General features: G+C 41.3%; 1 protein-coding gene across 3 annotated transcripts in view; it reads left to right on the forward strand.

Annotated features, from left to right (window-relative positions):
• PIK3R3 (phosphoinositide-3-kinase regulatory subunit 3) overlaps nucleotides 1-19,749 on the forward strand; it is a 96,712-nt gene extending 76,963 nt beyond the window's left edge. For all 3 annotated transcript variants that reach the window (XM_043876752.1, XM_043876753.1, XM_043876754.1), the window contains 4 exons: nucleotides 2,324-2,500; nucleotides 8,290-8,364; nucleotides 8,836-9,006; nucleotides 16,025-19,749. In XM_043876752.1, coding sequence (XP_043732687.1) covers nucleotides 2,324-2,500; nucleotides 8,290-8,364; nucleotides 8,836-9,006; nucleotides 16,025-16,223 — 622 coding nt within the window. In that variant the 3' untranslated portion in view covers nucleotides 16,224-19,749. The remainder of the gene's footprint in view (nucleotides 1-2,323; nucleotides 2,501-8,289; nucleotides 8,365-8,835; nucleotides 9,007-16,024) is intronic.
• Nucleotides 19,750-21,449: the final 1,700 nt, after the last annotated feature.

The following is a 21,449-nucleotide window of genomic DNA, read 5'->3' on the forward strand; positions in this document are numbered from 1 at the left end:
TTTTTCATGATGTACTCTGCATGTAAGTTAAATAAGCAGTGTGACAATATACAGCCTTGACATTCTTCTTTCCCGATTTGGAACCAGTTTGTTGTTCCATGTCCAGTTCTGCTTGTTGCTTCTTGACCTCCATACAAATTTCTCAAGAGGGAGGTCAGGAGGTGATGATATTCCCATCTCTTGAAGAATTTTCCATAGTTTGTTGTGATCCACACAGTGGAAGGCTTTGGCATAGTCAATAAAGCAGAAGTAGATGTTTTTCTGGAACTCTCTTGCTTTTTCAAGATCCAACGGATGTTGGTAATTTGATCTCTGGTTCCTCTGTCTTTTCTAGATCCAGCTTGAACATCTGGAAGTTCATGATTCATGTACTGTTGAAGCCTGCCTTGGAGATTTTTGAACATTACTTTGCTAGTGTGTGAGATGAGTGCAAATTGTGTGGTAGTTTGAGCATCCTTTGGCATTGGCTTTCTTTGGGACTGGAATGAAAACTGCCCTTTTCCAGTCCTATGGCCACTGCTGAGTTTTCCAAATTTGCTGACGTATTGAGTGCAGCACTTTCACAGCATCATCTTTTAGGATTTGAAATAGCTCAGCTGGAATTCCATCACCCCATTAGCTTTGTTCATAGTGATGCTTCCTAAGACCCACTGTATTTTGCACTCCAGGATGTCTGGCTCTAGGTGAGTGATCACCCCATCGTGATTACCTGGGTCGTGAAGATCTTTTTTGTGTAGTTCTGTGTTCTTGCCACCTTTCTTAATATCTTCTGCTTCTGTCAGGTCCATATCATTTCTGTCCTTTGTTGAGCCCATCTATGCATGAAATGTTCCCTTGGTATCTCTAATTTTCTTGAAGAGATCGCTAGTCTTTTCCATTCTATTGTTTTTCTCCATTTCTTTACATTGATCACCGAGGAAGGCTTTCTTACCTCTCCTTACTGTTCTTTGGAACTCTGCGTTCAAATGGATGTATCTTTTTCCTTTTCTTCTTTGCCTTCTGCTTCTCTTCTTTTCACAGCTATTTGTAAGACTTCCTCAGACAACCATTTTGCCTTTTTAGATTTCTTTTTGCGTTTAATGGCTTATACATGGGTTTAAATTCTGTGCATGCTTGCTAAGTCACTTCAGTTGTGTCCAACTCTTTGCGACCCCATGGACTGTAGCCTGCCAGGCTCCTGTGACCATGGGATTCTCCAGGCAAGAATACTGGAGTGGGTTGCCATGCCCTTCTTCAGGGTTCTTCCTGATCCAGAGATGGAGCCTGTGTCTCCTGCATTGACAGGCGTGTTCTTTACCACTAGCGCCACCTGGCTGTGTTGCCTTCAGTGAGTTACTTAACTTTGGACTTGTTTCTTTCTCCATAAAACTGTGGATAAAATCTTGTTGAAATGCTCTGAGGACTAAGTAACACACACACACATACACTTTATGGTAGAGAAAGGCATGTATGTGTGTGATTGTATAAGCATCTTGACATTACAGTACCAATAAGTGACCACTATTAATAATGAAGAAATGGAAAAGAACTTGTAGTTTAGTTGCATAGGGAGTTAAAGTATCATAATGAAGTTTTAATGGTAATATAAAGCTGTTTATTATTGAGTGACAAGTGAGTAATGTGGACAGTTGTTGCCTTAGGGTTCAGAGCACAGCAAAACTTTGTATGCTGGAAAAGCTTAGGACCATCATCTCCTGAGTGCTTACCAAGATGTCCCAGACACTGTTTGGTCCTTTTACATGTTATTAGCACATTTAGTTCACACAGTAACCCAGCTTTACTTGTTCAGTCATGGCTGGGTCCAGGGCCCAAACTATATCATCAGGATTCTCCTTATTGTCTGTCTGTTGGCTCAACTTTCCTCTGTGTTGGCTTCATCCTCAGGCAGGCTTTCCCTTCAAGGCAGTAGTATAAACTGTTGGGAGGCCTAGAATCACATGTTAGCAACTTAACAATCTCAGTAGAGAGAATCTGTCTACAATATTTCTAGCAAGAGTCCTAGATTTGACTCTCATTGGGTCAGTTTGGGTATTATCCTGATTTCTGAGCAAGTCACTGTGGCCTGAGGCAGGGATAGGATGGAACGAAACACTCTTCTTGGCCAGGTGGGGTTGTGTGGATGTTCACCTGTGAATCTGAGATGGGAACAGGAGCCTTTCCCTACAGGGAACATGAGAGTGCTCTTCCCAGAGGGGTGAGAATGAATATGTGCTAGGCAAAAACAGCAGATGTCCACCACATTGAAGGTGTTAGGACCATGTGCACACTGTAGAATGCTTCTGCTTGGTTTGTTTTAGCCTTAATATGTCAAATATTTTCACAGAATTATGATGAATTATGACAAGTTGAAATCACGTCTGGGTGAGATTCATGATAGCAAAATGCGTCTCGAACAGGATTTGAAGAAACAAGCTTTGGATAACCGAGAAATAGATAAAAAAATGAATAGTATCAAACCTGACCTGATCCAGCTGCGCAAGATCCGAGATCAGCACCTCGTGTGAGTACTCTGGGCCTGTGGGGAGGACACCGGGCACGACCCCGTCCTGCTGCACTGGAGGCGTTAGAGGCAGAAGAGGAGACTCGTAATTGAGACCTGGCCAGCGGGGCTGTAAGAATTTAGGAGAGTGGTCCTGTTAGTAGTAGGGTGTTATAGTCTACTAAAGTCAAGTGTGTGGGAACCAATCAGGAGGTAGGGCTGTAATCCATACAAATGAACACAGAGATGGAGCTTTAAAAAGTGCGGATTAATTAATGTTTGCCTAAAACACAAAACCCAGAATCTTTGATTACCTAGAAAAACTGTAGAAATAGAAATTACCCCTGACAGGCAACGAAACTAAAAGTGGGGACCTACAAATAAGTATACAGAATAGTCCATTAAAGAGTTTTTATTTTTAAGGAAAAAATTCTATATTTAAGTAATAGAAATGTGTTGAGAACACTTATGAAAAACGGCACACCTGAAGAGTGATGGAATATTATATGATTTAGCTAGATATAGGGATGTTATCTAAATATAGATGGAAAGATATGTTATTAGAACAAGAAATATGGATTAGATTTTTAGGCCAGATGACTGCTTCATAGAAGGAGATAATCAGTGAGAAAGGAAAATGTATTAGGTTTAGTTCCAGGTAGTGAATAGACTGTCTTGTAATATGTTTATGGGTGACTTTCACGCATGTAACACAGTTCAAACTCCTTGGCAGGAGGAGGCAAAGTAAAGACCTCTGACTGGGTTTTCTATAGACTTCAGGGTTTCTTTGTGTGAGAAAGAGGGAGGGGATAAAATACAAACTTAGAGGTTGGAACATTGGCTGTTGAGTTTCAGAAGAGGAAAATTTAAGGTGATTGTTTCAGAAGCAAACAATTACTAAGTAGTTTTTAATAACACTCCTCTCTAGAGATCTTTCAGTTTGCTACTGTGGCCAAAAAGAGCCGAGGAAGTACACAGAAGAGCTTTGAAAGCAAGGCCAAGAGGTGGCTTTGTATACAAGCAGGGTGTGTCTGCTCTTGGAATACTTATATGGTCCTGGTCACATGATGAAGCTAAAGAAAAGCCCCAGAAGGCTGTGCCATAGACCAAAGGAATGAATGGAAGCATTTCTTTGCCCTGGAAAGTGATGAGATACTGAGAAACCTACCATTTCTAGGTGCATGACTAAGTATGGCAAACTGACCTTGAAAATTCCTTTAACAAGTTCTAAAGCTAATATAAAACTAAATATAAAACAATTTAGGTGCCATCATGGGTGATAAGCCATGACCTGCTTGTACCCTGCTAAAATGTTTAGGGAGACACAGAAACCATTACCACTTTTGGAACCATTGCTTCAGGGAGAACAGTCCAGTGTCCATACTCCATGCTTCGATGTTTCTACCAAAGACAGCACTAGGATTGATGGGCCTGATCTGCTCTAACACTGAAACTGTATAGTCAGTCCTGGAAGAGACTGGTTGTACTGCTACGTGATGCTGAATACAACCTCTCTTTGGCCCTGTTTTGAAGATGGAATAGGTTGGAATTCTGTAGCACCCAAGAAGAGATTGTCATTAGTTCATCAAGTCCCCTTTGCATGTGGCCGTTTCTCTGACTTCTTGCTATATATATAGCCCATAAGGACTTTTTGAGATTCTTTTCTCCTGAGATGCCAATGTACTGTTTCTAGAATATTCTTGAATGCCTAAATAAGGATTTCATTTCTTAAATATAGAATAAGTCAGTTCGGTTCAGTCACTCAGTCATGTCTGACTCTTTGTGACCCCATGAACTGCAGCACACCAGGCCTCCCTGTCCATCACTAACTCCCGGAGCCTACACAAACTCATGTCCATTGAGTCAGTGATGCCATCCAACCATCTCATCCTCTGTCATCCCCTTCTCCTCCTTCCCTCAATTTTTCCCAGCATCAGGGTCTTTTCAAATGAGTTAGCTCTTTGCATCAGGTGGCCAAAGTATTGGAGTTTCAGCTTCAACATCAGTCCTTCCAGTGAACACCCAGGACTGATTTCCTTTAGGATGGACTGGTTGGATCTTCTTGCAGTCCAAGGGACTCTCAAGAGTCTTCTCCAACACCACAGTTCAGAAGATCAGTTCTTCGGTGCTCAGCTTTCTTTATAGTCCAACTCTCACATCCATCCATGACTACCGGAAAAACCACAGCCTTGACTAGACAGACCTTTGTTGGCAAAGTAATGTCTCTGCTTTTTAGTATGCAGTCTAGGTTGGTCATAACTTTTCTTCCAAGGAGCAAGCGTCTTTTAATTTCATGGCTGCAGTCACCATCTGCAGTGATTTTGGAGCCCCCCAAAATAAAGTCTATCACTGTTTCCACTGCTTCCCCATCTATTTGCCATGAAGTGATGGGACCGGATGCCATGATCTTAGTTTTCTGAATGTTGAGCTTTAAGCCAACTTTTTCACTCTCCTCTTTCACTTTCATCAAGAGGCTTTTTAGTTCTTCTTCACTTTCTGCCATAAGGGTGGTGTCACCTGCGTATCTGAGGTTATTGATATTTCTCCCTGCAATCTTGATTCCAGCTTATGCTTCTTCCAGCCCAACATATCTCATGATGTATTCTGCATATAAGTTAAATAAGCAGGGTGACAATGTACAGCCTTGATGTACTTCTTTTCCTATTTGGAACCAGTCTGTTGTTGCATGTTCAGTTCTAACTGTTGCTTCCTGACTTGCATACAGATTAATCAAGAGGCAGGTCAGGTGGTCTGGTATTCCCATCTCTTTCTTAATTTTCCACAGTTTATTGTGATCCACACAGTCAAAGGCTTTGGCATAGTCAATAAAGCAGAAGTAGATGTTTTTCTGAAACCCTTCCTTTTTCAGTGATCCAACGGATGTTGGCAGTTTGATCTCTGGTTCCTCTGCCTTTTCTAAAGCCAGCTTGAACATCTGGAGGTTCATGTATTGCTGAAGCCTGGCTTGGAGAATTTTGAGCATTACTTTACTAGCATGTGAGATGAGTGCAATTGTGCAGTAGTTTGAGCATTCTATGGCATTTCCTTTCTTTGGGATTGGAATGAAAACTGACCTTTTCCAGTTCTGTGGCCACTGCTGAGTTTTCCAAATTTGCTGACGTATTGAGTGCAGCACTTTCACAGCATCATCTTTTAGGATTTGAAATAGCTCAACTGGAATTCCATCACCTCCACTAGCTTTGTTCATAGTGATGCTTCCTAAGACCCACTTGACTTCACATTCCAGGATGTCTGGCTCTAGGTGAATGATCACACCATCGTGATTATCTGGGTCGTGAAGATCTTTTTTGTGTAGTTCTGTGTTCTTGCCACCTTTCTTAATATCTTCTGCTTCTGTCAGGTCCATACTATTTCTGTCCTTTTTTGAGCCCATCTATGCCTGAAATGTTCCCTTGGTATCTCTAATTTTCTTGAAGAGATCTCTAGTCTTTCCCATTCTGTTGTTTTCCTCTATTTCTTTGCCTTGCTGAGGAAGGCTTTCTTATCTCTCCTTGCTATTCTTTAGAATAAAATATTTCTTAAATATAAAAGCCTTTATTTATTTTAATTTTATTCTTGGATGTGCCATCCGTGGCTTGCAGGATCTTGGTTCCCCAACCAGGGATTGAAGCCAGGCCCACGGCAGTGAAAGCACCAAGTCCTAACCAGTGAACCACCAGGGAATTTCCTAAAAACCTTTAAAATTCCTTTTTTATAAAAGGAATTTGCAATTCTTTTCCATTAGGAGTTAGTTTTCATGATTATTGCTTACTTTTGCTGGTTTTCATAAACCTAAATTCATAAATTCAAAATAAAGAATAACTTGCCATAATACAACTTAGTCTAACTTGACTGATAAACTGTGACTTACTGCCATCCTAGAGTAGGCTTTGTGTAGTCTGTGTCAGTCCATCCACAGCAATGCCCTAAGTAACATTGTTATCAAAAATTAGATGGTCATTAGCAGCTGATCATATTTTTAAAAGCTGGGAGAAACAGCTGATCAGATAGATGATAAGATATTAGAGACTAGAAAGATTTCAGGAGACTGAAACTATGATCCAGATTGAATATAATAAAACTTAATTTGAATAAATATCATCTTACACATAGCTCCAAAAGTCAACTTCCCAAATATGAAATTAGAGAGGCAAGATGGGGCAGCAGTGTTTATAAAGAATTCTGAAGGATATTACCATGCCAATAATTGTTCAGTAAAGGTACAGATTGTGACTACAAAAGTTAGTTTAATCTTACCTTAAAATGTATCCTAAATAAGCCATTCTCTTATGCTGTGCAAACAGTCCTTGAGTACAGGAAGCCATCTCTTTATCAGAGGATCATAGGTCCTGGAAAAAAAGTCCACTTAAAGTTAATCCATTTCATTGGGTGTGCTGGAATTTTCCATTTGCCTTCACAGTTTCTACTCTTCTTTTTCTACCCTGCTCTGTGCCTAAGAAAACAGATCTCTTTGCCCTCTGGCTTCTCATTAGCTTTGGCCATTTGAAGGCACTGGCAGGAGATGAGAGGGCAGAAGGAAAGTAAAGTAAGAATATTTTATTTTCTAACTTCTTCCCCTTGTGATCCCTATGAGTTGGCTGTGTCCTCATTTTCTACCAAAGGTGGCATTCCCCAAATGGTACTCTCTGGGTTCAAGTCACTGCTCTCTACAGCTGATTCTTCAATTCTAGGATACCTTGGCTTCACACTATTGCTCGCCCCAGGGAGTTTCTCTAAAACATCTCCAGACCTTTGTAAATAGTGAACTCTTCTCAGCTACCAGTTTGACTGTTCCTTTTCCATCTAGCTAAGACCCTAACTGATACAAACTAAGTGAGATGTCATAATACATAGTAAACAAAATTATAGTTTGATTAGAGATTTTAAGTTGAAAATGAAACTGAACATAAAGAGAATAAGTTCATCTTATGTGCACTGAATTTATGTTATAACTTCAACTTTATATCTTTTTTAGAATAAACAAACAAAAAAAGACCATACAATTAGTAACAGAATGCTAATTGGATGTTAGGTCTTCGATGCTTTGTTCAGGTTTTGTCTCTAGAATGTATTGTTTTATACGTGATAAGGAAAATAAGGAAAAGTGTAAAGAGTGACTGGTGGACTGCCTTGGTTGGGACAATTAGGGTAGTCCTCCCGGAGGAGATGTTTATGATGAGATCTGAATGAACAGGGGCTTGGTTGGGGGATGATGATGAATGAAAGAGTTTTTATACTCAAGTTTTAGGCCATCGTCCATCTCAGTGATGCTAAATGAAATGATTTATATCATTATACATCTTAAATGTTGGTATATTTTAAAATACTGTGATTTTCCTGGTGATGAAGTAAATTTGCATTAATTACTCAGATTGCTACCCTCAATTTCTTGTGGCTTGCTTTGGGTGTAAAAATAGACCTTGAAATTCTGTTTTAGAATTTTAAACTCAATGTATTAATAGTAGGCTGTGGAGGAATTGCATCCTGTGGCTCAGTGGAGATTGCAAATGTGACACACGCTCACCTAACTGACGATTTCAGAAACAACTGTCCCGTGGTGTCTGAGTGCAAGGATGTGTGCGCTCGTGGTGATATAATCTTCTAGAAAAGGAAAGTGAAAAACAGAAAGGAAAGCTTTCTGTTTCTGCCTTTTGCTGAAAGTTGAAGGAAAAGTAATATAGAAACTATTAAATTTAGGGAAATCTCTGGCCATTCTTAGTGGGACTAGGGAAAAGAAGCTCCTGGGCCTGGATGTTTGGTTATGTGTCTACTTTGCACCGATGCTGACAGTGATGTCTTTCTTCTGGAAGGTGGCTCAATCACAAAGGAGTGAGACAGAAGCGCCTGAATGCCTGGCTGGGGATCAAGAATGAGGATGCTGATGAGTGAGTTCTCGCTGTACCTTTCCATCAGAGGGCTTTGTTGCCAGTGTAAGACATGGGCCTTCTTAATGCTTGCTGAGTTACTTGAGCAAATGTCCTCTCTGTTATTTGAGGACATTTGAATCAAGGACTTTGCACCTCTTTAAATTGAAATGCTTCAAGAGTATGCCATAGGCACTTGAGTTCACAGACCCGCCAAACCATATGAAACCTGGATGCTTAAGCATTGCTTATTTAGACAGTCAGGAGTCAGAATTTTGAATGAGACACCTGAATCTTGTGCTTTCTACATGATAGCAAATAATGAAATTTTTTTTATCTTATTTTTTGAAATTATTTTTAAAAAATCCAACTACTTGCAATTCTACTTTGTTATTTTGTGGTTAAGATTTAGAAGAGAGTTTTATTCGTGAATTTGCTTTTAGATATAAGTAAACTGATTGTTAGAATAATATTTTAACATTTGATTTTTAGGACCTATTTTATCAATGAGGAAGATGAAAACCTGCCCCATTATGATGAGAAAACCTGGTTTGTTGAGGATATCAACCGAGTACAAGCTGAGGACTTGCTTTATGGGAAACCTGACGGTGCATTCTTAATCCGTGAGAGTAGCAAGAAAGGATGTTATGCTTGCTCTGTGGTGTAAGTCTTCTCTGGCGATATAACCTTTTGAAAACTTCTACATTGATTAATAGAAAATCAACCACTCATAAAGTTCAAATCAAATTATTTGAAATATGGTAAAACAAGTAACCATGGCTTAGACCTTTAATATTTGTACGAAGAAAAGTTAGTTGCTTTAGGAGATATATAATCTGAAGTTATTTTGGAGATTTTAATTTAAATGGTAAGCAGGCTAGGCCCTGCAGTTGTTTGTTGTTGGATTTCAGGTATCTGTGAAAAATAATTGGAGATTTTTCAATTGAAAAGATCACTTAATTCTTTTTTTTTTTTTCTCACTTAATTCTTTAGTAGTCTCCTGCATGCCTAACTTGGCTTTCATTGTCAGATTATGAAGACTTGATTAAATAGAACTGTTTTTACTTCAGAAGAAAAACTAAGTTTTGTACTTAAATAGTATTGTGTTGAGTTAGTGATAGAAAATGTTGGATGTTTTCTTTTTTTTTCTTTTTAAATTTTATTTATTTATTTATTTATTTTGGATGTTTTCTTACGACTGTTTGGAAAAGCTTATTTTCCTTTTAATGGAAACTGAAATTCTAGGGACAACTAATTATGCCTCAGTCAGATTTTGCTGTTTTATGTATATATATAAAACAGATGCCTTTTTAAGGAATATATATATATATTTGCTATTAGTATGTTTACATTGACAATGACCATACCTAGAGAGGACGTATAGTATGATGGTCATGAGAGAAGCTTTGGGATCAGATATACAGGATTCAAATCCTAACTCTACTACTTAACCATATGTGTCACCTAGGGTAAATTACTTAACTTTTCTTTTCCTAGTTTCTTTATCTATAAAAGAAGCATAATAATAATATCTACTTAAGGGTTTTTACAGTACTGTATGAGTTAATATATGTGATATAATATGCTTTGATCAGTGCTGGAATATAATAAGTAAATGTTGTTTACTAATATTATTATGATAATGATGCTGCTGCTGGACATTCCAGAAAGCAAGCAAGGATCACAAATGATTTGAGGACAAAGTGGTGAGGCTAGACAAAAGACACTTGTATTAACAGAGTGCTTTTACTTATCCTTAGCGATCTATCTCTGTCATGCAGAGTTTGAATCCAGCTTTACCTGGTTTCAAAACCCACTTTTTTTTTTTGGCACCACGCTCTCTTCATTTCACAGTAAAATATCCAAGATAAATGAAATCACCGTGACATAGGTATCACCAGTAGGCTGTGTGCATGAAGAACTGAGTCTGGTGGAGAAAGGGTTGGGAGATTTTGTGTAAGAGGTGGTGTTGAGCTGGACTTGGAAAGGATGAATAGTGGGGTGTCTGTGGGCAAAATGTAAGGGAGGTATTGGATTAATGTTATCCCTGGATAGAGCTACTTGAAACATTTCATTTCTTTGTGACCTGGGCTCAGATCCTCAAGTTTTCTGAGTGGAAATGGCAGGAGAAGATGGCTCTTGTGGGATCTGAGATCTTGTTAAGAACAATAAAAAGAAGACAGTAAGCCCAGTGCATTAGCCCCTCACCCTTATCCAGGTCCCTGTGTGGCAGCCTTGTGGGTTAAGGACTTGGCTGGTGGAAGGTGCTGCTCAGCTGCTCACGTAGTTCCTGAGAGACCAGGGAGCAGCTTTAGCATCTTGGGAGCTGTATTCTTTTCCCCTTCTCTTTAGCCATAGACTTGACCAGTAGTGTGGATTTCTGTTGCCTATGAAAACCAGCTTCAGTCATGTATCATATTGGGGTTCACCTTGGGGGACATTGGAAGCAAGAGTCTGGCATCACAGACTTCTACTTGTTTGCCAGCCACTATAGCTATAGAAAGCCTGCTTACAGTGATTTTCCAATTTACTTAGGACTAAGTTAAGGACTTGCTTAACTCTACAGCCTTCTCAGGCTAGAGACCTGTAGCCAACAATGGATGTATTTATGTTAGGTAGTGAGCAGTTGTGATCCTTACATTGTTATTGCCATTTGGCGTAAGAAATTTGATTAGGGATAGAACATATAGATCAACAAGGAAACAGAAGACTTGAACAACTCTATAAAACAACTAGACCTAGCTGGTGGTGCTAGTGGTAAAGAACCAGCCTGCTAATGCAGGAGATGTAAGAGATGTGGATTTGATCCCTGGGTCGGGAAGATCCCCTGGATAAAGAAATGGCAACCTGCTCCAGTATTCTTGCCTGGGAAATTCCATGGATAGAGGAGCCTGGTGGACGACAGTCCATGGGGTCGTGAAGAGCTGGGCACGACTGAACTCACCCACACACACACAGAGACATCTTTAGCACACGCCACCTAACAATAGCAGAACACACATTCTTCTCAAGTATACATGAAATATCATCCAGGCTAGACCGCACTTTAGGCCACAAGTCTCAATAAATAGGGTTGAGATCATACAAAATATGTTGTCTATAACCACAATGGAAAGATATTAGAAATAAAAAAATAAGGAAATTTGGGAAATTCACAGAATGGACAATAAGTAACATATTCCTAAATTACCAATAGATTAAAAAAAGAAAACAAGGGAAATTAGAAAATACTTTGGGTTAAAAGAGAAACACAGAGTAGCGAAACTTATCTACTGTAGCTAAAGCATTGCTAAGAGGGAAATTTATAATTGAAGCTCTCAAATCAATAACCTACTTTCTTCCACCTTAAGAAACTGAAAAAAGAGCTAACTAAACCCAGACAAGCAGAAAGAAGGGAATAATAAAGATTAGAACAGAAGTAAATAAAATGGAGAATAGAAAATAATTGAGGAAATCAACAAAGCTGAAAGATGGGATGATGGGATGAATAAAATTGATAACCTCTTTTCTAGTAGTCATGTACAGATGTGAGAGCTGGACTATAAAGAAGGCTGAGCACCAAAGAATTGATGCTTTTGAACTGTGGTGCCAGAAAAGACTCTCTAGAGTCCCTTGGATAGCAAGGAGATCCAACCAGTTAATCCTAAAGGAAATCAATCCTGAATATTCATTGGAAGGACTGATGCTGAAGCTCTAATACTTTGGCCACCTGATGCGAAGAGCTGACTCACTGGAAAAGCCCCTGATGCTGGGCAAGACTGAAGGCAAAAGAAGAGGGTGGCAGAGGATGAGATGAACCGACTCCGTAGACACGAGTTTGAGTAAACCAATTCAATGCACATGAATTTGAGCAAACTCCAGGAGGTAGTGAAGGACAGGAACCTGGCATGCTGCATTCCATAGGGTTGCAAAGAGTTGGACATGACTTAATCACTGAACAACAACAACAAAGCTAAACTCACACGCACGCACACACCCGGAGAGAGAAGACACAAATTCCTAAAATCAGGGTGAAGGAGGGGACACTAGTTGTAGCCCTTACAGAGATTAAAAAAAAATAATGATGGAATACTATAAATAATTATATGCTAACAAATTAAACAACCTAGATGAAATAGACAAATGCCTGAAGCACACAAACTGCCAAAACTGACTTAACAGGAAGTAGAAAATCTGAATAGAACTATAGTAAGTATAGAAATTGAATCACTAATTTAAAAAACTATCCACAAAGAAAACCCCAGGCCTAGTTAGTTTTATTGGTGAATTCTACCAAACATTATGAAAAGAATTAACACAATTCCTTCATAGACTTTCCAAAAAATTGGAGCAGATACTTCCCAGTTTGTTTAATGAAGGTATATTCCTTATGAATATAGACATAAACATCTTTAACAAAACACTAGCAAAGCAACTCCAGCAGCATATAAGAAGGATTATAAACCATAACTAAGTAGGATTAAAAATCAGTGTAAATAAACCATATAAATAGATTAAGGACAAAAATCAACTGACAAAAATCTACTCATTATTTCAGTAGATTTCAGAAGAAGTATTTTTACACTCTTATTTGTTAAAACACACTGAAAAAACTAGAGATAGGAGGGTACTTCCCAACCTGATAAAGAACATGAAACACCCACAGCTGACATCATACTTAGTGGTAAAAAACTGAGTACTTTAAGAGCAGGAAGAGACTAAGGATGTATTTTCTCATCACTTCTAATCATTGTACAGAAAATTCTAGCTGGGGCATTTAGGCAAGAAAAAGAAAAGGCATCCAGATTAGAAAGGAAGAAGTAAACTATTAGAACTAATAAATGCATTCAGCAGGGTGCAGGTTAAAAGATTAGAAAACAAAAATCAGTTGTATTTCTGTATACTAGAAGTGAACAACCTGAAAATGTGTAATAGCATAAAAATTATAAAATGCCTAGGTTTAAAGTTGCAAGAGCTGTACAGTGAAAACTATGAAACATCACTGAAAGAACTTAAAATCTAAATAAGTGGGAAAACATCCTGTGTTCATAGATGGCAGGACTTTCCACATTGATTTGTGTGTTCGGTATAATCCCCATAAACAGTACCAGCTGGCTTTGTACAGAAATGACAAGCTGATCTTAAAATTGATACGATAATACAAGGGATCCAGAACAGTTAAAATAATCCTGAAGGAATAGGAAAGAGTTGAAGTATATTTCCCAATTTGAAAACTTACTACAGAGTTGTAGTAATTAAAATTGTGAAGTACTAATGTAAGATAAAAGTTATGACCAACCTAGACAGCATGTTAAATAGCAGAGACATTACTTTGCTAACAAATAACAAAGGTCCATCTAGTCAAGGCTGTAGTTTTTCCAGTAGTCATGGATGGATGTGAGAGTTGGACTATATAGAAAGCTGAGCACTGAAGAATTGATGCTTTTGAACTGTGGTGTTGGAGAAGACTCTTGAGAGTCCCTTGGACTGCAAGGAGATCCAACCAGTCCATCTTAAAGGAAATCAGTCCTGAATGCTCATTGGAAGGACTGATGTTGAAGCTGAAACTCAATACTTTGGCTACCTGATGCAAAGAACTGACTCATTTGAAAAGACCCTGATGCTGGGAAAGATTGAAGGCAGGAGAAGGGGACGACAGAGGATGAGATGGTTGGATGGCATCACCGACTCAATGGATATGAGTTTGAGTAAACTCCGGGAGTTGGTGATGGACAGGGAGGCCTGGCGTGCTGCAGTCTGTGGGGTCACAAAGAATCAGACATGACTGAGCAACTGAACTGAACTCTGAGGGCTTCCCTGGTAGCTCTGCTGGTAAAGAATCCTGCAATGCAGGAGACCCAGGTTTGATCCCTGAGTCGGGAAGATTCCCTGGAGAAGAAAGTGGCAACCCACTCCAGTACTCTTGCCTGGAGAATTTCATGGACAGGGGAGCCTTGGTGGGCTACAGTCCATGGGGTTGCAAAGAGTTGGACACGACTGAGTAACTAAGCAAAACAGAAGACTAAACGTGAATCAAGGAATAGAAATGACAGCCACGAGATAACCCCCTACAGTTACGGCCAGTTGGTTTTCAACAAGGTTCTCAAGACCATTCAAAGGGGAAAAAACAGTCATTTCAACACAGTGCTGGGACAGCTAGTGAGCCACATGCAAAAGAATGAATTTGGATCCCCACTTCATGCCACATACAAAATTGAACTCAAAATGTGTCATATAACTAAATGTAAGGGCTAAAAGATAAAACACTTAGGAGAAAACGTAGGCATAAATCTTTGTTACTTTGGAATGGCCAGTGGTCTCTTACATATCAAAAGCACGAATAACAAAACGATGAATTGGACTTCCCCACAATTAAAGACTGTCTGCATCAAAGGACACTATCGGGAAAGTGGAAAGACAACCCACAGAATGGGAGAAAATATTTGCAAATCATACATCTAATCAACTAGTGTCTAATACATAAAGAACTCTTAATAAAAAGACAACTGCCCCAATTTAAAAATGGGCAACGGCAAATAGACATTTCTTTAGAGAAGATATAAAGATGGTCAATAAACATATGAAAAGATGCTCAACATTATTAGTCATTAGGGAGCTGTAAATCAAAACTACAATGAGATACTAAAAAGATGGACAATGACAAGTCTTGACAGGGATGTGGAGAAAGCTGCTGGCAGGAATTTAAAGTGGTGCAACACTTCAGAAAACAGTTTGGCAGTTCCTCAAAAGGTTTAACTTTCTTTGGCAGGCAGGGTGGGGGCGCATGCCATGTGGCTTGTGGAATCTTAGTTCTCCCACGAGGGATTGAACCCGGGGCCATAGCAGTGAAAGCACAGAGTCCTTGCCACTGGCCTGCCGGGGAATTCCCAAAAAGCTTGTTTCACTTATGATTCAACAGTTGCCCTCTTACATATACATCTAAGAGGACTGAAAACAGGCGTCCATACAAAAACTTGTACATAAATATTCATTATAGCCAAAAAATGTTAACAATCCAAGTGACGCATAAATTGATGAATGAATAACCAAATTGTAGTGTATCTATACAATGGAATATTACTCAACCCTGAGGAGAAATGAAGTCTCAATACATGATACCACATAAAAGAACTTTGAAAATGGTGTTCCAAGTGAAAGTAGCCAGACAAAAGATTGAGTAATATTGTATGATTCCATTTATATAAAATGTCCGGAATAGGCAAAGCCACAGTGACAGGAAGTAGATTATTGGTCACCAGGGTCTAAGGGGAGGGAGGAATACAGTGAATGTTGATGGTTACGTGGTTTCTTTTTAGGGTGATGAAAATATTCTGGAATTAGTTATTGTTGCACAATCTTGTGCCTATTTTAAAAACAACTGATTCGTACATTAAATTTTTTTTTGGTTTGGTTTGGTTTGCCCCTTCCAGTGCATTCTCACCTAATTAAGGTCCAGAGCTAAGTGACTGAATGCAGCCATCCATTTGAGCCCCACCAAGTCTTGGGAAATGAAGGGTGTCTCTGTGACCAGTGTGGAAGGGGCTGGGGGGACACAAGGGTGTGATGTCATACAAGCTCTGATGGACGAAAGGCTGCTGCTTCTCCTTTGCAGAACAATTGCTGTCAGACTTCTGGTCTTTAGGGCGCCTGTATGTTGCCATCGGCCGTAACGCCCTGCGGTGTCTGTGTGTTGTCGTTGCAGCGCCGATGGAGAGGTGAAGCACTGCGTGATCTACAGCACTGCTCGGGGCTACGGCTTCGCAGAGCCCTACAACCTGTACGGCTCCCTGAAGGAGCTGGTGCTGCACTACCAGCAGACGTCCCTGGTGCAGCACAACGACTCTCTCAACGTCAGGCTCGCCTACCCTGTCCACGCACAGATGCCCTCGCTCTGCAGATAAAGAGGGAGCAGTGGCTCTCTGGCAACACTTTTCTACAGTTTTTATTAGACTATGAGGGCATTCTTTCTACGTAGACTGCTTGTTTTGCACAAGAAGTGATTCTGTGAATGTGAAGTGGAGAGGCCGAGCAGCAGCCGGCCAGGATGGGGACGTATGGGGCCTGGGGTTCTCGGGGACTCAGCCGTGCCACTGCACTGACATAGGAAGCTGGGAGCAGATGCTGGTTTTTGGGAAAGTCTTTCATTGGGGTTTTTGTTTTACTTAGCCAGGCACCCTCAAGAGAACATGTTAGGCCTGATTGGGGTGGGGGTTGTATCTGGAAGCCTCTGAGGAGTCCCTGTCCTCTTCTGAGAGGCCAAGGTGCTTTAAGACCGTGGTGGGGCTTGGCCCTGTTGGGAGTCTGTTTTGGTCTGGCGGTCTCTCTTCCTCCCAAAAAGAAGGTGGTTTTGGTTCAGTGGTAGAATGGCATTTGGTGAAAAAGACAACCAAAGGAAAATGGGGAGGCTTGGGATTTCATTTAAAGAATTGTAATCTGTGGGTAAAAAACTTCAACCGAAGGTACCTAACCAGTATAGTTTAGGTGTCAGCATCTCAGTAGCTCCTCTCTCTAAAGAAGCATTATGTTTCGAAACCACATTGGTCCCAGCAAAACAATGCTTGCTGCCAGACTAGGGTGCGATGGAAGATGGTGGCACTAGTATCTGAATGCACACTTCTGAACCAAAACTTGAAAATAAAAGGAAAACTAGAGACTGTTAGTTTTAGCAGACACTAAAATTGGTCAGTGTAATTCCTTTTGCCCTGCCCTTGTTTCTCAGAGATGAGGAATAGTGTTCTTTTTGTGGGCTGGTGAGCTTTGAATTATAAAATGAAGTTGGTGCTTGTGTGGTGGTGTTTTCTTAGCCTAAAGAATGATCTGTTGTTTGAAACCTTTGTAACTTGTGTGTATGAGTAAAGAAAAGGTGCAATCCAGTGCTTTTAGATGGCTTGATATACCAAATAATGATCTAGAACAACATTCTTCTATGTGCTTCCACAAGTTGAAAGGTCCTGCAGAAACAGTCAATGTGTTTAATTTCCTGTCATCTCCTGTCCTTTTCTGGGTAGGGCCAGGGGAGCCATAGATGGCTAAGGCTGTGGCTGGAAGGGAGCCAGGTGTGGTCAGGGACTTTAGGAGGTCACAGGCCCGGGGCTTTGGTGTCCCAGGCAAGGGCTGTATGTCACCCTTGTGCTTCCAGATAGTGGTTGCTGAAACTTCTGCAAGGAGAGGAAAGGATGGCTTGGCATTCAGACTGTTAGCTGAAGTCATCTGGAAGCTGTTCTTTGCCTTTTTTGTGATCCTGCCATTAAGATGATGTGCACAGACTGTCCTCATGCTCCAGTGGCCCTGATTTTAGGCCAGGAACCTTCTGCTTCATGTGGTTTAAGCCTTCCAGCTGAGTGAAGCTGGGCAAGTGGAGTTGGGGCAGCATCTACTCCTACCTCCATCGTGTTCCACCCCCATCAGTCAAAACTCATTTAACAAACAAAAGAGTCCAGCTGCCTCTGAGCCAATCCGAGAGCTGTAATCGGCTCGAATGAGTCAGCTGTTTGAGCCCAAAGCTGTGCAGTCAGGCTTCCTGGCTGAGTAGGGAAGCCAATATCTGAGTCTTATTGAATCAGGTTTACACTTAGGGAAGCTCTAGTTTGGGGGATGAAAGAAAGAAATTTTGCTTTCCCTGAGCATTTATCTTGGTAACAGGATCTAGAATGTGCCACGACATAGAAATAGATTAAAATTTGGGGGAGAACCTCCAGTTACTAACAGTGAAGACAGAAAGGAAAGGGGGCATATCTTTGGCTTTTCCTTGGTTACGTTGCAGTTTCAGGATTGGATGAGGCAGACAAATGAAACCTCCTCCAGTGTCGCTGTTCTAACCTGAGCCCTTAACTGATACCAGCCAGCTGGACATTCCTTCCCCAGATGGCCAGATTGAAATCTTGCTAAGAGTTTTACTGAGAAATAAGGCCAGACCAACTACTGTGAGGCATGCCTGCCTGATGGCTTTGTGCCTTAAACAGCTAGATGCTCAAGATGGGGTGCCAGGAATCCCTTCTTTCTGGTATTAAAATTTAGTGTGTTCTGGTTATCTCTTAAATGAAACCCAGGATACATGCTGTAATGTTGAACCATGCTGTGTTGCTTGTCAGGCAGCATCAATTAAGGGCATGTAGGGAGCGAGCAAGCGCAGTCTATCGCCCACACTGGGCTGGCTTGTGGAGGAGGGCCACTCATTTTTAAGTCCTACATTCCTTCACCTGTTTGTTGCTTTCCTGTTTTTCATTCTTGAATTTGTTGCTTCGTGGGAACTAAGACATAGGGATCATTTGAGAAGTTGGAAAGTATCTTTTCTGACTAGTTGCCACGTGATTTGCTTGATCTTGACCAGTGGAAATAGCAGAGGGACCAGTCTACTAACCACTGGGAGGGGTAGTATGCAGCTCCTTTATTCTGTGGTCCTGGCCTCCTTCATCAGAGCTTAGCTCCATGTCTTACCCCGTGATCTGGGCCCTGGGATTCTCTCTTGGCATCTTCAGTGCGGTCTCACTGAGGCAGAGGGTAAAGAAACAGACCAAGACCAGAGGGACTCACTGTCTTCCTGGCTAGGGAAGCTGGCCAGCAACGTGGAAGCAGCTCCAGGCTGGCTGGACACTGGTCAGAGGCCTGTCTATTCTGGGTGGAGCTTTCATCACAGAACAATGCTTTGTCTCCATCTGGCCACAGATGCTAACCAAGCCTCAACCATAGCTCAGGCTTGTATAGACTAGCAGTGTCCTTACCCCTAATTTGGCCAAGACTTCTGATACCGCCCCTACTCTGTCTCCAAGCCTCGATGAGACCCTCACAGGCTTTGCAGAAGCTCTGAGAACCAGTGTGGTGTCTTCCATGGGTCTCCTTGCAGCAAGAAATGAGTCTCATGGGTCCTCTTGGGCCAAGAACTGCATCTGGGCAAATTACTGTTTTTTCAAGGTATTTTCTGTTGCCAGTTAAGACTCTTTATTAGCTAGCTCTCAGTGAGGCTTCAGTGGCCTCAAAGCAGAGGGTCCAGATGGGGGCCTAGCTGGGCCCTCTGCTGTCAACTGCTCAGCCTTGCTCTAGCTCCAGCCACTTGTGACGAAAAACAACCTTGTTTCCTTACAAATTGCAGCATGTGACTTTGGTGCCCTGTTGTTACTCGTGAAAAACCTATTCTTCTGTTGTCTTTGATGTAGTCAAAAAAAATTCATGTAGTTACGTAAAAATATCTGATTCACAAGGAAGCCAACTGTATGTCTTGTGCTGGGACAGTTCATAATGTAGTTCCTAGACCACTTTTGCAAGTTGTTCTTGTCACCAGGTGTGTTCAGACATTGCTGTGCAGTTGTGGGGGAGGGTGGGGGAGGCGAGGGGAGATACCTTTTGGTCTTTTTGTTTTTTACCTTCCCCAAGAGGGGACAGTCTGGCCAACTTGCTCCAGTAATGCAATAAAGACATTGCAATAAAGCACCTTTGGTTCTCATGCTGTGGAGAAGTGGGCTGGGGTTGGGGGCAAAAGGGAGAGGACTGGGGTATTGAAAAGTCCTGAAGCTGCCAAACCTTCTCTCCCATGAGCACCAGAAGATTGGTCCTGGGGCTGAACCGGGGCTACAAAAATGCTTCCACCAACACTGGGGGACTCAGAAACTAACCCTGAGAAAGTTTAACATTGGAGCTCTTTCATCGCCACCCCATTCCTATTAGAAAGCCCACTGAGTTGATTCTCATCACATCTCTTTGCCCAGGAGTGTATTTGCACGTTCTGCTGTGGGGGTAGAGGATGTGGGCTGACTTACAGTGTGTCCTCTTGTGCCCCAGGCCCTGTCACCCTCCTACCACCACACTTTGTTGAGGTCCCTACGTGTTGGGAGCATAATCAGCAAACATGACCACCACCCTGGGCAACAGGCGCCACCCACACATACTGAACTGCAGATCAGACTGAAAGGTGATAATCTGTTCTGAATGACCTTGCCTATATTCTTCCTCCCCGCCATACTTAGCTACAGAGCACCCTCAAGGCCAGGGCTAGAAACCATGGATAATTTCCCCTAATTCCAAGAGTTCTTCCCCACTGTCAGCATGGGATACTCAGACGCCTATCTCCAGCCCAGTCCTCTCTCCTGAACTCCACCTGCTGGCTGGATAGTGCCACTGGCCCCTTGGATGTCCCACAGGAGTTTGTTCACAGAAGAAACATATGCTTGGCTATGAATTCCCTTACCTTTCTACCACCACACGTGGTCTACAGCCACATAACTCCTCTCCCTCTCACCTGTTAAATTACAAACGGTAGCCCTCCTCTTCCTATTAAAAGCCAGTCTCTCCAGCTGTATTTTGGATCCTCTCTTCTATCTTCTCAGGAATCTCCCATGAGTTTATATATTGTTTCCTCTCAGCTGGTTGGGTATCTCTCACTCTACTTGCTCAATCACTACTCAATCCTTTCACTCTTCAGGGGAAACCTTTTTAAAAACATTTGTCTTTATTTCCTCATCTCCTCAAGGTTTTCAGTCCAGGTCCCACCACTATCTGAAACTGCTCTCCTTGATGTCCTTGGTAACCAGCATTTGTGATGACCATTCTCCATGAAAAACTCTGCCACTGACTCCATGATCATTTATCTGGTTTTCCTCCTGCATCTCTGATTGCTCCTTTTTAAAATAAAATTTTTGACTACACCACACAGCATATGACATCTTAGTTCCCCAACCAAGGATTGAACCTGCACCCCCTGCACTGGAAGCGTGGAGTCTGAATCACTGGACCACCAAGAAAGTTCACTGTACTCCTCTGGCCACCTTCTCACTTACGCTTTTTTCTTGGCAGTTTTATCCATATCCATGAAGTCACCTACCATCTCTCGGCCAATTACATCCTTCTTCGTTTCTCCTGTCTAGACCATGTTGCAGATACTCAGAATACTGAATGCAGGGTCACCATTGAGGCCTGGTTCTCTTTATTTCATATTTCAGTGAATGGAAGTACGTAATTTCATCTGGCTATGTAGATCAGGATTGTAGTCATCTCTGATACTTTTGCTTTGTGTCTACATAAAACCCACCACCAACCCATATCAGTTTTACTTTCTAAATATCAAAGGCATCACTTCTCTCCAACTTCACTGTTTCACTATCTCTAGCCTTAATACTGGAAGGCTTCCCTTCTTT

This window comes from Cervus elaphus, chromosome 20 (genome assembly GCF_910594005.1).
Source record: "Cervus elaphus chromosome 20, mCerEla1.1, whole genome shotgun sequence".
Lineage (NCBI taxonomy): Eukaryota > Metazoa > Chordata > Mammalia > Artiodactyla > Cervidae > Cervus > Cervus elaphus.